The sequence below is a fragment of the Haemaphysalis longicornis genome, unplaced genomic scaffold, assembly GCF_048455015.1.
Source record: "Haemaphysalis longicornis isolate Haplotype H1 unplaced genomic scaffold, Haemaphysalis longicornis Haplotype H1 scaffold_13, whole genome shotgun sequence".
Lineage (NCBI taxonomy): Eukaryota > Metazoa > Arthropoda > Arachnida > Ixodida > Ixodidae > Haemaphysalis > Haemaphysalis longicornis.
Window position 1 is genome coordinate 5,316,183 of NW_027526233.1, and position 16,951 is coordinate 5,333,133.

General features: G+C 51.2%; 1 protein-coding gene and 1 pseudogene across 1 annotated transcript in view; one reads left to right on the plus strand and one right to left on the minus strand.

Annotated features, from left to right (window-relative positions):
• The window catches only part of LOC144164214 (cholesterol 7-desaturase nvd-like), a 47,095-nt gene that overhangs the window by 11,072 nt on the left and 19,072 nt on the right, over positions 1-16,951 (minus strand). The window contains exons 2-3 of the mRNA XM_077694731.1: positions 14,609-14,774; positions 13,806-13,929 (exon numbers count right to left, since the gene is read on the minus strand). Coding sequence (XP_077550857.1) covers positions 13,806-13,929; positions 14,609-14,774 — 290 coding nt within the window. The remainder of the gene's footprint in view (positions 1-13,805; positions 13,930-14,608; positions 14,775-16,951) is intronic.
• LOC144163975 (uncharacterized) lies at positions 4,101-13,451 on the plus strand (annotated as a pseudogene).

Genomic DNA, 16,951 nt, shown 5'->3' on the forward strand with positions numbered 1-16,951 from the left:
GGCAACAAGTTGCGACAAAGCCTCGTCAGACGCTTCGCTCTCTGCGCATTCGGCGGCTGCCTGCGGCGGCTGAACTTCGGCGGCTGCCTGCGTGGCTCGTCTCCACGCTCTTCAAGGACACAGAGGCAGGCCCCGGTGATCGCAATGGAGTCCTCCTCTCTCCCCTCTCTCGGACTCAACGTGCCCGAGGCTATGAACAGCTTACGAACTCTGGAAAGAGTGTTGTGCGTGTTCCAGCCTGTTGCGTTTGACCGTTACCGCTTTCGGGTATAAATAGAGCTCCCAAGCGTTGTAAACGATTCCTGTTAGAGCAGCGAATCGATGTTGTCGCTCTGCTCGAGTCCTGTATTGTAACCTCGCCCGTCGGGGCATTGTTCTTTGGCTTCGGCTCACCTCTCGCTATGAAGTAAACAGTTTACGTTGGCCTATCAGCTCTGGACCTCTTCCCGGCTGCGGTCGGCCTTCGCGGTCGCAACAACTGGTTGGCAGCGGTGGGATGGCAACTTCGTAACACCTGAAGCCAGCGGTGCGAGACCCAACACCACGGACGTCAAGGCGGCTTCGGACTTCGCAGAATTCACGGCGGTCAAGGGTGAGTGCGGGACTTTTCTTCACTGAGTTTTACCAGGCTTCTGAGGATAGCTGGTAGGGCGTGTGTTTTTGTCGCGTGGGTTATTCGCGCAAAACATTTTTGGAGCAGTGGGAAAGCAGTACTCTAGACCGGCCATGAATTTGAAAGCGTTGAAAAAACCGCAGTTGTTGGAGCTTGCAAAAGAGTTGCGCTTGGATGTTACGGACGCACTGAGAAAGCCAGAGCTGATACAGGCTATACTCGCTGTCGGGGCTGACGATGAGGAACTGTCGGAATGCATTGAGCTGATCAATGGCAGGGAGATCGCGAAACGTCAGGCCGCCGAGGCTGAGCGCCAGCGTGAGGAGCTCGAGTGGCAGAAACAAGAGCAGGAACGCAAGCTCAAGCACGAGGCAAAGATGCGATGGTACGACCTCGAGTTCGAGCGCCTTGAACAGGAAGCAAAGAAGCTCGAAAGAGAGAGACTCCAACGGGAGAACAAGAACGAAATTCAACTCGAGCAGGAAGAAGTGAAGCCCGAGTTAGAATTGTTGCTCGAGAAAGACCTCGTTGTCGTGGATAGAGAAACTGGCCACGGTAACGAAAAGAAAGTAGCAGACGCTCGGGAGCGCGAGTCGGAAGCGACCGTTGCTGCCCCGCAGCGCGTCAAGGTTGCGGAGAGGGATAACGACGGCGCATTAGCTCAGACTGTCAGCAGAGGGCAGTACGTGTCCACTGAGTGCGATAATGTGTCGGCGTTTGTTTTGGAGATCTCGGCGGAGTGTTCGGATGGTTCAAATTCGCGGGACGCCTTGGGAGCGGCTACCGGTCTGAACATGAACATTTCGCGAGATAGCGAGGTTTCGCGGGAGTGCGGAAACCATGAGGCTACCGACAGGCAACACGACTCCGCTGAAACGGAGGTTGTTCCTTCGGACGGTAGTGCAGAAACGAGAGATGTGGTGGCAAAGCCTGCATCCGAGGCAGCGAACGGTTTGCACGGTTCAGTTGGGAGAAATGACGATCTCGCCACTGAGCAAGCCGATTCCGTCCTGCTACCAGCTCAGGAGGAATGCGTAACCGATGAGGTTACCGAGAGACCGCACGAGTCCGCTGAAACAGAGGTTCTTTCGTACGGTAGTGCAGAAACGAGCGACGTGGTGGCAAAGCCTGCTGCCGAGGCAGCGAGCGGTTTGCACAGCTCAGTTGGGAGTCATGACGATCTCGCCACTGAGCAAGCCGATTCCGTTCTGCCACCAGCTCAGGTAGCTGGCCTCGAGCAACGGCCAGCCGAGCACGCAGAGATTCAGGTGTCGCGGGCGGCTGAGCCGTCTTTTGAGACAGGGCAGCTTGGATCTAGTGTAGCCTTGACAGCCGCAAAACAGAACGAAAACACCCTTCGGTGTTCGCTTGCTGAGGCTGTCGCCGAAAGCGCTAGGGACAACGAGGTAGTGACTGCTCAAAGCTACCAGGTGCCTAATGAGCACGTCGTGCCCTTTTCACTCCAAGCTGATGCTCCCGATGATAGGCCAACATCGGCGGAGCTAGTTGAGGTTGCGGTGTCGACTGCGGCTGAGCCGAAGTCGGGAACCGATCAGCCTAGAGGAGAGAACGTAAACGCGTTCCGATGTTCGCTTGCCGAACGCGTTCGCGAAAAGGCGAGCAAGAAGGATAGAGGGAAAACTTCCGCGCGTGCTTGCGGCGCGTGTTTCAGTGCAGGCACGCGAAGGGGCAAAGCCGTGAGCTCGCATCGCGCCAGGGGGACGCCGCCTCCAAGAAGGAGTGCGCGCCTCTCGTTTGAACGATGGAAAATCCTCGCTCCTCCGCGCGCTCGACTGTTGTCGAAGCGAACGGCCGGTGTCCTCTCATGCGGTCGCAGCAGTCTCTTTCAGAGAACGGGCGCACCTAAAGTGCGATACAAATTGGGAAAAGCTCGGAGCAATGATGAGAGCTCGAATCGCAGCTCTCAGCGCGAGAAGTGGCTTGTAGACGCCTGACTTTCTCAATTTCATTGTTTTTCCTGGAGCAGGTTTCGCCCTTTACGATTACATTTCTTTTTGTGTGGGACATTTCCAATCAAGCGAAATGTCACCTTTCAGGTTTGTCACTTGTCTAAAGTACTGCTGGGCAAAAATATAACTAGAGTAGTTAGTTATTCGCGTACTTTTTCGCAACTGAAAGCCTGGTAGATCTTCAGTGTGGATTTGTCTTCGCACTTGCCGGCGATGCGGTTGCGTCTTCCTGTGTTGTTCTGTTGCTTGCCTAACCAAGCCAGAGACGTTCTTGGGGAGCCACTACTCGTCCAGTGACCCGCCGGTGAAGCTCCAGCACGGTGTAGTACAGCCAAGGCCTGGAGTCGAGCGTCTGCCGAACACTTCACTTCGACAGCATCCCTCCGGACAACGGTTGCAGACCCTTATCCATCGGGATCTCGGACCCCCGGCGGAGAAGCTGTTACGAATGGGCCAGCGCCGCAGTACTTCCCCGCATCACTCCTCGGCTGTGCGGCGAAGCCACTCGTGCTCCTTCGAAAACAGGCGCAATCGTGTCGGCAACAAGTTGCGACAAAGCCTCGTCAGACGCTTCGCTCTCTGCGCATTCGGCGGCTGCCTGCGGCGGCTGAACTTCGGCGGCTGCCTGCGTGGCTCGTCTCCACGCTCTTCAAGGACACAGAGGCAGGCCCCGGTGATCGCAATGGAGTCCTCCTCTCTCCCCTCTCTCGGACTCAACGTGCCCGAGGCTATGAACAGCTTACGAACTCTGGAAAGAGTGTTGTGCGTGTTCCAGCCTGTTGCGTTTGACCGTTACCGCTTTCGGGTATAAATAGAGCTCCCAAGCGTTGTAAACGATTCCTGTTAGAGCAGCGAATCGATGTTGTCTCTCTGCTCGAGTCCTGTATTGTAACCTCGCCCGTCGGGGCATTGTTCTTTGGCTTCGGCTCACCTCTCGCTATGAAGTAAACAGTTACGTTAGCCTACGGCTTCTGGACTTCTTCACGGCTGCAACAGCGGCTGGCCGCTCGCATCATACACGCTACCACTCGTATGTCGGAGGCCACGGAGCTCGGATCGGGTGCCCCCGCCCGGTCGCAACAGTAGCTAGTACAAAGACAAAAGTTGTTCGGCCGATGTGAACAAAGCCCTAAGTTCCTCAAAACAGTACGAAAAACAAAAATAAAGTCTTTATTGTATTGCTTCTAAGTGTGGGGCGGAATTTCCCACGGAACAAGGCATTCCGGTGTAACCGAATGAAAGAAACGCTTCCTGAAGATTCACGTCGAGAAAGAAATGCTACCAAAGGCCATGTGAATGCCGCATTACGCACAAAAGAGCGAACGAGTCAAACGTTCAGCGATATACTCATTGGTCTTAGCGGTACCGTTTGAAAATGCCGACCAGAGACCGCGCAAAACCACGCAGAACGGCGGCGGCGTTGCTCCTGCATGCGTGGCTTTCCCTCGAAGCTCAGCTCCACTGCTGACGTGTGACCGCGTGACAGGTGGCTTTCTCTTCCGAATTGTAAACTCAACATGGCGGCCCACGCCTCCTCTGACGATGGTCTGTTCAATCTTTGGAGCTAGATACGAGAAAAGCTACGTACAGCGCTCCCGCGTGGCTTAGGCGATGTGTGTCTGCAGCCGACGCGTTCGCTGCTGTCTTTGCTCCACGGCGCTGCCTAACCCTATCTACAAATCCCATCACGGATGTTTCCGCATTGTACTGGTCACTTGAACTTTCGCAGGGATTTTTTTTTTTTTTTGCATTTATTGGTGCGGACGGTACGTCGGCTTGTAAGCTGGTATACCGATTGTATTTTATTAACGACGCAATCCCGCTAGCCTCGCTTCCCTTGGGACTGCTGCGCTAGAAAGCCACCCGTATGAGGTGAATACATGTGTTTACCAGTAAAACATTAAAAAAGTAATGGGGATAGTAACATTTCTAGAAAGCCACTGACGTCCCGCATTGTCTGTAAAATGTTTTGTTTACTTTTGTTTGACAAATGTCAAGAAAAACAATATGCTGCTTATGAACTCGCACTACTGCATGAATTTTCCTACTCTGCTTTGGCAACTACTCTTGTTTAATAAAGTGCAAAAATTAGAACCTCCCCTTATAGAGTAGCATGAATACATTCGCCATGGCAAAAAAGAGCACCGTGCATAACCCTGCGTGCAGAGCTAGCTCATTATATTCTTCTCGTCTCGTGAAATATGTTTCCAAAACAACAGACAATGTAATAAAAGCGCCATCAAACAAACGTTGGTTGTTGGTGTCTGGGCAACTTTTTTTTTCTCGGGAAACCTTCCTCACCATGCTGTTTCACTGCCGCGTTCGCATGTTCAAGTAAGTGCAATATTTCCGTCTAAATTATTTCTTGGTAGTCTTGGCATGGGAAAGTTAATGGGTTGGTCGAAGATGCGTGTGTCACGGAAAATTTCTCCGCCGCGCGAGGTGGTAGCTGACGACGGTTGGGGAGCCGAGGGACTTTGCAGTGGTAAAATGAGGTGGCTTTCTCTTGTCCATCGCCTTCGAGGATAATGACCTGTCTCTCTTCGGAATACTGGCCCTTTTCTTGTCACACAGCTATTTCTTGGCAGGTGGCTTCGTGCTTGTCTTTTCCTCTAGCGTAATGGACTAGAAACCGGCTGGGAAACTCCTCGTAGTTATTATCAAATAACACAGTCGTAAACTTTCTCCAAGTTTCTGCCCCGTAGGTGAGTACCGGTAACTTGGAGGCTCACTAAGAGGGTTCAACTTAAATTGAGAACGAGTCAGCGGGCAATGGAGCGGAAAATGATAGCTGTAACATTAAGGGACAAGAGGAGAGCGGAGTGGGTCAGGGAGCAAACTGGTGTTAAAGACATATTAGTAGAAATTAAGAAGAAGAAATGGACGTGGGCAGGGCATGTAATGCGAAGGCAAGATAACCGCTGGTCATTAAGGGTAACAGAGTGGATCCCTAGAGAAGGCAAGCGTTGTAGGGGGCGGCCGAAAGTTAGATGGGCAGATGAGATCAAGAAGTTTGCGGGGATAAATTGGTCACAGTTGGCACAGGACCGAGATGATTGGAGAATAATGGGAGAGGCCTTTGCCCTGCAGTGGGCGTAGATAGGCTGGTGATGATGATGATGATGATGAAACTTTCTATGAGCTTCGAATACGTAACGCTTATTACAACACGACAGGACCTTTTCGAACCAGAAAAAGGTGCACTAGACAAGAATAACCGGCCGCCAAAAATAAGGCGCGCCTGTAAGGTAGCGTACCAACGTGAATGAAGCAGAATTTGTATCTTGGATATCTACAATGTGATATCTAAACAGTAAAGGCGATACATCAGCCTACATCGCCTACTGCCGCCCGCATCATCGTTCGAGATTTACGCACCGACATCAAATGGTAGCGATGGAAGCAAATGTGCTCTGGTGGCGGTCAATGGCGAGTAATTCAGCGCCCGATTGAGAGCTATCGCGTCGCACACGCTCGCTCTGGGAGCAGGCTGTTGGTTTCCCCAGTTTTAATTCATTTCACCAAATAGAACGTCACTGAGCCTGCGGTGGCATGGACAAGCGGGAAATACCTAAAACGCAAATAAGTGCGTGCATTGGAGAGGCTGTGGAGGAGGTTGAGGGCGCAGCAGAGCGCTGAAAACGGGATAAACCTGCGACGTCGGTGCGGCAACAAGGCGGCAGAAATTGATAGGCGACTGACGGATCTCGCCTGATCGTTCTACTCGGTGGATCTATTGCAAAACGGAGAAAACGAGCCGCGCCCCGCCTGCATATCATCATTTCGCCAAAGAAGGCAATCGCTAGATACGAACCCTACGCTGACTTGCGCAGCAATTTCACATCGTACGGCGCGTGTGTTTTTCATGACACCGGGTTGAAATTCTTTGACCCTAGTCACTCGGTGTCCTTAGTGTACCTGTGACTGGACCGAATCGGTAAATTCCCAATCGCAAGCAATTGTTTTAAAAATTATTACGCCCACGACCGTCTACAAATGCAGGGCAAAGAATTCAGTCTTCAATCAATCAATCAATCAATCAATGAATCAATGCATTTTTGCTTCGACACCAGCAGTATAAACGTACTTAGAGAGGATGTCGTCAAGGGGGCTTTGATGCGTTCGTTCCTTCGAAAACAGACAAATATGCCAATAACCCTACTGCGGTCAGATAGAAGTCGTATTCATTGAGGAGGGGGGTCATTTAGAGAATGGTGGGGAAGCCAAGCTCTAAGCACCGACGCTTTTCGGCAAATCTCTTAGATCTCGCCTCTCCCCTCAGCCTTGTCAAAAATTTATTGGCTTGTTCGGGCCAGGCCAGAAGAAGTTTTCAGGTACCGTGGATAGTGCCCGCGACATAACGTTCAGCGAAAAAGCGCTATTAAAGGTAGCACCTCAGTCAGAAGTTGCGGTGCGCTCTGAACCCAATGTAGCCACGCAGTTGATAGCACTCAGCCATGACAAAGTTTTCTGACCTCCATACCACCGTGCTTGGCTTATTCCGTCCCTTTTGCACGACAACAGCTTCACAGCGGTAGTGACATAATGATCCATGTAGGGAAGAAAAGGATTGCTGTTAGTTGTAAAGACACAGCCGACAAGATGACTTCACCGTTATCAGCGGCAACAATCACGCCGTGCCGTGAATGAAAGCCTACAGGACGCACCAATGCCTCGTTAGCGATTACCCGCAAAACTACCATTTAAACTTAGCAGATTTCCAGCTCTCCTACCATCACCGTACAAAACTTGAGTCTAGGCTCGGCAGAGGGCGAGATCGCTCATTTCCTGACAAAGAGTCTAAAAACGTCGGACGTGGCAAGTCGCTGCTCTGGGCGAACACACCACCTTCACAGGTGCAACGTGCACTCCCTGTTACTCTATTACTGGGATGGGTAAATTATAACCATAACGTGCTTCGAACAGTGTCCAACCCATATACAAGAAATAAAAATTCAAGGAAGCTTGCACTCAGGACTTGAATGGCGGATGGGTTGTAAGTGAGCATTGCCGGGCACATAGTTAAGTTTCTTTTTTTCTTTTGTAGGGTTTAACGCGCCCACGCAACGCAGGCGATGAGGCGCGCCGTAGTGGAGGGCTCCGGATTAATTTTGACCACCTGGGGATCTTTATGGTGCGGGGAAATCTCGTACACACGGGCGTTTTTGCCTTTCGCCTCCATCAGAAAAGCGGCCGCCGCGGCCGGGAATCTCAACCCGTGACCTTGTGCTCAGCAGCGGAACGCCTTAGCCACTGAGCCACCGCGGCGGGTTATAGTTAAGTTTCAGTATCATTGTTTATTTGCATAGTTGCGGTGCTAGCAATCGACGTCATATGCATCGAACAGGTCGTCGTTGTCTTCGCGGCGAGTGGTGGGGGCAGAGTCATTCCCAGCATTGTAAATTTCCACCAGCTCTTCGTCGTCGACTCGAGGCTACGGTGGCGGGATCGGCAAATCGTCTCGGGAAGGATTGGCAAGCTCGTAGCCATGTCTCCAATTATCCACACTGGTTTCCAGAGAATGCCGTGGCCTCGATGACCTCTCCCTGGCAGGTTGTCTTTAAATCTTCAGCATTAGCGCTGCGGTTATTTTTAAAAGTGCGGTAGCACTGGAGAACGTCGCTGGAGATTTTTTTTTTTTTTTTGGCTCAAGCCTTTGCGCGAACCGGGACTCGATGGTCGCTGCGAGGCACGAGCTCCCGAGCGCTCGCCCTTTACTCGCTTCTCGGGGTTTTTACACAAGGGAGTCATACTTCGCCAGCTCCAAACTAACACCTTCCCCCAAAAGACGCTCTGGCACAAAATATTCCCCACTCGATACTCACCTCAGTGCATCTCCTGCCCCACATCAGGAGCACTATTCCACACAGTGTGTGCATTCCCAAACACGCCAGATCTCGCTCCCAATCCAAACCCTATACCTTCAGAGAGGGCGGCGACGCTGAGCAGCTCCGACCCCTGCTCGCAGCTTCGGCTGGCGAATAGGACACGGAAGGCCGGCTACAGCCAGGGAGTCTTAGACTGAGGACACCCCTCACTGGTGCCGAGTGACCGCAATCACAACGGGTGGAATAAATAAGACGCTTTCTCCTCCCTGCTGAAGCCACTGCGTGTTCCGAGGACGCTGGCCGGTCGCCGCGAGGCACGCGCGTAGCGCTCGGCATTTTCCGGGTTTTTTTAAATGCGGAGAATTTCTTAGGCTCGCCTGGTCCTCCGTCGTTGATGGCGGCGCCGTCCACACGCTCACTTCGCATGCGCAACTCTCATCCTTACACCCACAGCTCCGCGATCCTACACTATAAAAAAAAGAAATAGTTAGCGGCGCCCGGTTTCGATCCCACGACTCTCTGGCCGCAACGGGAGGTACGCGGTGCTCTTCCCACTACGCTACAAATCCGGGACAGGAGCAAGTGCTACGAACGCGCCTTATGTCCTTGACTAATTCAAACTACGTCAAGAAGCTACTGATACAACGAAGGCACGCGAAGCTGAACGTCAACGGAAACGACGAACTGAAAACTTTAGAGGGGGATGCTGAATTTCCCGTGGGAAAGCTGTGGCGGGAAGCGCCACGCGCCTTGCAGCTCAAACAGCCCCGTCCGCAGCGCCTCTGGTGCTGATTGTGGCAAGATGCCCCGGGGGATTGGCCAACCAAAGAATCCATCACGAGATAGGTTCGCGTTCAACCACTGTCGTCATCTTCCCGTAGGGGAACCGCCGAAGAAGAAGAAGAACGAGAAGACAAAGCTGCGAAGAGGAGGGCGCGTACATTGCTCTCAGCCGGTGCACCAATGTCAACAGCCTTTCCCTCACCAAAGCTGACGGAGACTACCGATTCTACCACAGAGACAACATCGACAAGAACATGATGGACGAGTTTCGGCGCCTCGAGAACCACCGCCTACTCACCGTAACACAACAGCACATGCGTGTCTTTGCCACCGGTGTGGACCCGGACGCGGAATTCCCTCTGGCGCTAGTAAAAACCAGATCACTCAACATAACGGCAACACAATGGAACCACACGGAACTGCCACGATGCTTCGCATCCTCATCAGGGTTCCCCACGGGAAGATGGTGTAATTTTTTTTCTACAACGGCTAACTTAAGGCTTGTACAACGGCTCCACTGTTAGCAAACGGGGTAAATTTCATAAAAGAGCCAAAATCTAAAGGTTACGGCCCTGATTTATCCAGCGTCCATGAATTGTAATGTAAAAGTACTACTCTCTATGGCTTTCGCCTTGTCAATAAGGCCCTCTAGGTGCGGTTCTGTCCTTACATGCTTTAACGTGGTTATTTTAATGTCCAATCGCAGAATGTCTCTGGATGAAAGTTAAAAGTTTGAATTAACGTTCGGTGGTAACGTGCTGCACGTCAGAGCCCGGTAATGGGCTTGAAACATCGAGAGGCTCAATTCTCGGGTCGCCATGGTGGCTTTGTATACCTCGTTTTAGGTACCTTAATTCATACATTATTTCGATACATGGACCTCCAACCTTAAGCTGAACACGTGGTTTCATGATATTGGATGTGTTAGGCACAACCGAATAACTGCGAAAGTTGGGTCCGTTGGTGCATAGTGGCTAACATACACAAAACATGTGAAAAAAGAAAGAGTACGAAAGGACAGCCACAAGCACACCTGTGGCTGTCCTTGTGTTCTTTCAGCGTGCAGCGTCATTTTTTACTGGTTGGTATGTGTTATACGCAGCTCAGACTACGAACGAGAGCCGGCGTATTCAGCATGGAATGGGAGCTGGAAGCTCAGATTATGACTGGTTGGCACTCTGGCCTGTGTCGCCGCTAGCACAAGACACATTGTGCGTGGTCGTGAATTGAATTCTCCTTGGGCTTTCACTGGGGTGCTACATGGGAGTTCACTGAACACGGGTGGGCCAGTGGTAAGAAACATCGGCCGTGCAAAGAAAGCTGGCTTAGTGCTGAGTCATTGATCAGCGGGGTATCAGTTCCTGAGGCATTGAGCGTCCCACGCAATCCAAGATTTTTGTTTAAGCGTACCATTACTCAATTTAATTTCTTATATCCAAGAAGCACGCAACTTCCTGAAGAAGCGGTGGAAACGCCAACGCCACAACCGAAAACTCCGAAAACGCATAGCACAACTCAACCGGGACATAGAACAACACAGCACAACCCTCTGCAGACAATAATGGCACGCAGTATGTCAAGAGGCCGATGGCCAACTTCACAAAAGCAGAACGTGGCATCTCCTGCGCCACCTACTAAACGACCAGACCACCAAGGGCGCTCAACATTACACGCTGAACAGAACCATCCACAAAGCCGTCCGAGAATTGGGAGAAGCCGAAGTACAAAGACGCCTGGACGCCAAGTACCTCCCTGCAACACCACCAGACCCTCTCCCAAACTATGAAGGCGCACCCAATGACCTTTTAGACGCCGATATAGAAGAATGGGAAGTGCGTGCAGTGCTTCAAACCATTAACTGTAAATCGGCGGCCGGCCCGGATCAAGTTACCAACAAGGCGCTCCGAAATTTGAACGACACAGCAATAGAAGCCCTAACCAAATACTTCAACAAGTGCTGGCGCACGGGCAAGCTGCCGCAACAATGGAAGACTGCGAAAACGGTACTCATCCCCAAACCGGGCAAGCCACCCCACATTGACAACCTGAGACCTATATCTCTAACATCCTGTGTGGGAAAGGTGCTCGAACACGTACTCCTCAATCGCTGGCAACGGTTCCTGGAAGAATCCGACATCTACCCAGACACGATGCTGGGATTTCGAGCCAAATTATGCACCCAAGACGCCATGTTGCTTCTCAAGCACGAAATCATTGATCGAAAATTCCCCACCCTGGACAACAGAGCAGTACTCGGACTAGATCTTCAAGGAGCCTTTGACAACGTACACCACTCGGCAATACTTCAGCAAGTGTCCAACCTCAATATGGGACAGCGAACTTTCGCGTATATCAAGGACTTCCTGACCAACCGAATCACAAGGCTCGTGGCAGGGGAACTGCAACTCCCACCTAAGCAGCTGGGAAGCACGGGCACCCCACAAGGCTCCGTAATCTCCCCTCTGCTGTTTAACATAGTCATGATCGGCGTAGCTAGAAGACTCGAACAAGTTAGTAACATCCGGTACACGATCTATGCAGATGACATCACGTTGTGGTCAACAGGGGGTAGTGACAGCCAGATAAAAGCGGCCCTCCAAGAAGCCGTCACTGCAGTCGAAGAACATCTACGCCCTACTGGACTCAAATGTTCGCCAACAAAACCCGAACTTCTAGTGATCCCACCACCAGGAACGAGAAGGCCAACCAAACAACACACCCCCATCAATGTGGTCACCCAGGACGGAATGCCGATAACACAAGTCCCAACGATCAGAGTGCTCGGGTTGCACATACAAGACTCGCACCACAACAACGTCACAGTGCAGAAACTCCACGCCAAGCTCACGATGGCCACTCGACTCCTCCGGAAAGTGGCCACGCGATACCAAGGCATGAGAGAAGATAGTCTACTTAGACTCACCCAATCCTTTGCACTATGTCACATCGCTTACGTGGCATCCTTCCACAACTGGAAGGCGGCCGAAAAGCTAAAGATAGATGCAATGATCAGACGAACCTACAAGACAGCACTGGGACTATACGCCCACACCAATACGGACCGCATGCTCGCACTAGGAGTACATAATACGACAGACGAAATCGCAGAAGCCCAAAGCACAGCTCAGTATCACAGACTGTCCCAGACCAGGACAGGGCGAGCAATACTACAAAGAATCGGACTCAATACACCTACAACGGCTCCAAAGAAAGCAACTCCGCTACCCCGGACTCTCGCCCAATGCCTACGGATTCCCCCCTTACCTAAGCACATGCACCCACAGGCTCATCAAGAGAGACGGTCGGCGAGAGCCACGGCCCTTACGAAGTGGCACGTCAAAGACCCACACGCCTACTACGTGGATATAGCACAATACCCCCAACAACCAGATACGTATGTAGCAGCCGTCCTCGCATCCGACACTGGGATACTCCAAACATCTGGAAGCATACAGTGCAAGACACCCACACAAGCCGAAGAGCTGGCCATTGCACTGGCACTTACGCTTCCGAAATGCCGCACGGTCCTCAGCGACTCGAAAACGGCCATACTCAACTTCGCTACAAACAACGTCAAAAATACAACTACCAGAATATGCTCCACAATATCATCAGGCCCCAACATTACCATCAAGTGGTTCCCCGCACACGCTGGGCAGTTAGACATAGGACCGAACCGGAATGAAGAGGCAGACATGGAGGCACACGCGCTAACCAGCCGCGGGTCCCCACCCCGCCCCTCGATTCACCCGGCACCTCGGTCCAATGACGATGAATACTCCATCACCTCCTACGGAGACATTCTCCAGTGGTACAGAACAAATAGATGCCTCTTCCCACCCCCCATCGAGACCTCACCCGCAAGGAAGGTACTACATTACGACAAATACAAGCACAGGCTATATGGACACCCGTACTGGCACGACACATATGCCCCGCCGTATATACAACAGACATCTGTCAACAATTTCAACAAGCAAGAGCCACCCAGAGACACTTGCTCTGGAACTGCACCCCCCCAGACCGCCTAGACGAAGCAATGCCTCCTGCCATGCGCAGCAAGATCACAAGCCAAGACCCTGGAGACCAAAGAGACGTGGTCCAGCACGTGCTGGACATCCTGGCGAGACAGCAGCCGAAAACGTCACCCTCACGGGTTGGCATGAGTAGGCTGCCGCCCCAGGCTGTCTAGCACGCTCGTCTCACCCCACCCCCCATCCCATGCCGGACTGTCAATAAAGTTGTTTCTCTCTCTCTCTTAGATCCACTGTGCCAAGGGACACAATTAACAGCCGTGAGGCCAGCGGTTGTATTTGTGTCATTGGGCAGTGTGCTGGGTTACTGTTCTTTTTTTTTTACGTAAGTGTATCCAAAGTGGCACTGAGGTCCGTCTATATTCTGAAAATAGATGTAACTTAATTCAGAAACAAAGGAATCTGTACGTATGACAGCGCCCTACAAAAACTCCTTGGTCGCTGGAGTGCACTCACAACTACGTCTCCTTTAACTTTGTGGGCATGGTTATCCTATGTGGCTACTTAGGTATGTCACGTTGCAAAATGAATCCTTAATCTTTGTATTGTTTGAAGGGTGCTATAATAGCAAACTTACCTAGAACGCTAATAGATGTAATTTTTCCGGCCTCCAGGTCTGCAGAATCTAACACGGGGATCCAACCATTAGGAAAAACTGGTGGCATGTCTCCTCGGACCACCTTCCTAGGCTTCCGTCGGTCCTGTTCCCCAAAACGTTTCGCAAGCGTGTTACGCTTAAAGCAGTATACAAAGAATGTACACAAAGCATGCATTGTCATAAGGTATTTTTGACTAGTCTGGTAACTCTAGGATAGAAAGGAGTGTCTGAAGCGTTCAATAACGCATGTTGTTGTGCGAGGGGATTCATATTTGAAAAACAATGTGGAGCGCAAAAAAAGTTACAGGGTAATGAACGGGACAAGCGCTCCTAAACAAATTGCACATCTGCAGGTCTCTTTCCACAAAAATAAAGCATACTCGTGAACATGTCTACCAAGGTTCAACGCGGTGTAAACTAGCGCGTTAATTTGAGCCGCTAGCAAATGCTTATTTAAGCGTCTATTAGCGGCGGGAAACGTGCTTGCACACAAAGCTGTAGGTGGCCATAGATTAGCACCCATTTCTTGAGTGCAGTTTTTTTGGCACCTACTGATCCGAGGACTCAATTTTGCGAGCTACGTCTAATAACTTCGTTGAGTTGCTTGAGATAAGCATCAGTGTCTCTAATCGGCCGTTATTGTTTGGAAGCGTTTGTTGCCAAGAGTCAGCTCAGCTAAGTCACTTCATCCTAAACACTAACGACAAGAATGTGTAAAATGTGTAGGACACTTGTTGATGACAGCTTTTTTTTTTTTTTTCTATATTCCCTTCGTAGCTTACCTTGTTCTTGTGTTGTCGGCGCTTTGAAGGGATGAACGCCCAGAGCATGATGGAGGCTGCAAGTGCAATTGACACCAATAGGGCTGCATCGTATACATCGCTGCCAAGCTGACCTCTTGATGGGAGAAAATTGAAATGTCTGCTTATTCTGCTGATTGATGAGTTCCTGAAAAGAAACAAGCGCAATACTGTTCAAGCCCACGTCACATCAACGCCATGACGCTGATTACATAATCAAAGTTAGGAATCGCCCAGTTATCCTCCAAGTAACGTGTGTGCGTAGTTAGCGCCATGGAGATCTTAGTCAAAATAAAGCACGCTCCAACACTTTTGCAAAGGTTTTACCCTTGTGATGGTTCGCCTCAAGAGATGTACGTAACATAACCTCAAAGTAAGGAATGAAGACCGTAGGACTCCTACATTGTTTTGCAGGAACTTCGTACACAATACAATGATATGCAAACAGCGTATCCTCTAAATTAGTGGCTTTTGTATTGCAATATGGACCAAACATTAGCTGCCACAAATTTTTAGGATGGAGGGGCCACAAAATATCAGTGAACGGCTTCCGGGACCCCACAATATCTGCATGTCTCGCGCGCCCACCGGGAATCGTGCGACGCTGACTGCCCTGCCGCTTAGGGCTAACACTTCATCCGTTCCTTTTTCACTGGCTAGCGGTGCGCGTTCTTATTGAGGCTAGGAAGGTGTAAAGTGGCGCTCCAAAGCGTTGGTATGAGGGGGGAATGGCTCGGGTAGTGCTGGCCTGTGATCCTTTCAAAACGAGCATGCTTCGATTTGTGGCCGCACTTCGCTTTGAATTGGTACAAATGACCAACTATGCGAAACCAGTCAGTCAAGAAAAGCGATCCTGTTTCGCTGCTCTTCGATCAAGTGACACGATGTGTACGAGCCTTATTTTCCCTCTGCGGCTAATTGGCAAGGCAAAATATAAATAACTCGTTTTTCCTCTCTCCCTTCTTTTCATATGCGAAGCATAATTTAGCGATCAGATTTTCGGCATTTCTTTTTTGAAGCCGGCTTAGCCTACCGCAAGCGCTACTTTCCCGCCCTTCCAAAGCTATTTGCAATTTGCAATTTGCAATGAGGTGCCTCGATGCCAGCGCCGCCGTACAGGGTGGAGAGACCCTTTGAACGGTTCCGTGCAGCCGCTACTGCGTCGCGGTGCTCAATGCACCGTTGTTTTCGTTCCCCACAACACCCAGCAACGCGAAATAGATAAGATGATTCAAACTTCGCCAGAGAACGGACGCGCGGGAATCCAGGAACCTTTTATTTTCTCCATGTACCCTACAGTTCTGAACTTGCCCCCGCCACCTCGTGGCTAGCGCGAGCAACAGAACAATCAGGTCAGGTTGCTTTGTTCTCCGTCATACGCCAATGGCGTGGCGGTCGCTGCACCCGTCTCTTATCGCAACCTTCAAACTGCGAAGTTTTAGTGTGCCACACGAGGGCTAAGGTCGGAAATTGTAGGCGTGCATAGAAATTTCATTGCGCCCCACTTGCGTGTCGTCCTGGTGGAAGGACAGAAGTACGAGTAGCCGTCGCACGAGGCAGCAGACAGAGGGCGTCACGGGTGAGGAAGTTGAGAGTCGGAAATAAGGGCATAAGGGCCGGTGAGCTCGGTAAATTGCTGGAGCGAGGATGTTAGTGTCGCAACTCCCCCTTTCTCCTGGACAGAAATTTTCAGCGCGAAAGCACTACCAGGCTTTATATCGCCTGTGCCTAGGCCCATCCGGGCATCACCGGGTACTACCGCCGGTCTACTATATGCCACACCGACGGGGGGGTCCACTATAAGCGAAGCGTTAGACGGGATGTACGCTCGGTTACTTTGCTGCAGACACTGCCGCCTAGCCTTGTGCGCAACGACACCCGCGTGCGTATGTGTGAAATATGAATAAGGAAACGGAATAATTGATTGATGGTAGGGTTTAACGCGCCGACGCAACGCAGGCGATGAGGCGCGCCGTAGCGGAGGGCTCCGGATTAATTTTGACCACCTGGGGATCTTTAACGTGCGCCGAAATCTCGTACACACGGGCGTTTTTGCTTTTCGCCTCCGTCAGAAAAGCGGCCGCCGCGGCCGGGAATCGAGCCCGCGACCTTGTGCTCAGCAGCACAACGCCTTAGCCACTGAGCCACCGCGGCGGGTAAGGAAACGGAATAGGCAGCGTTGTCTTAAATCGCTTAAGAAGAGATTTGTCGCGCGCGGACACAGGCGCATGCTAGTAGACGTGTACGAGACAGCGCTTTATAAACGGCTAAACAATCGACCGTTTCAGTTAGTCAGGAAATTCAATCAATAAATCAATCAGTGTG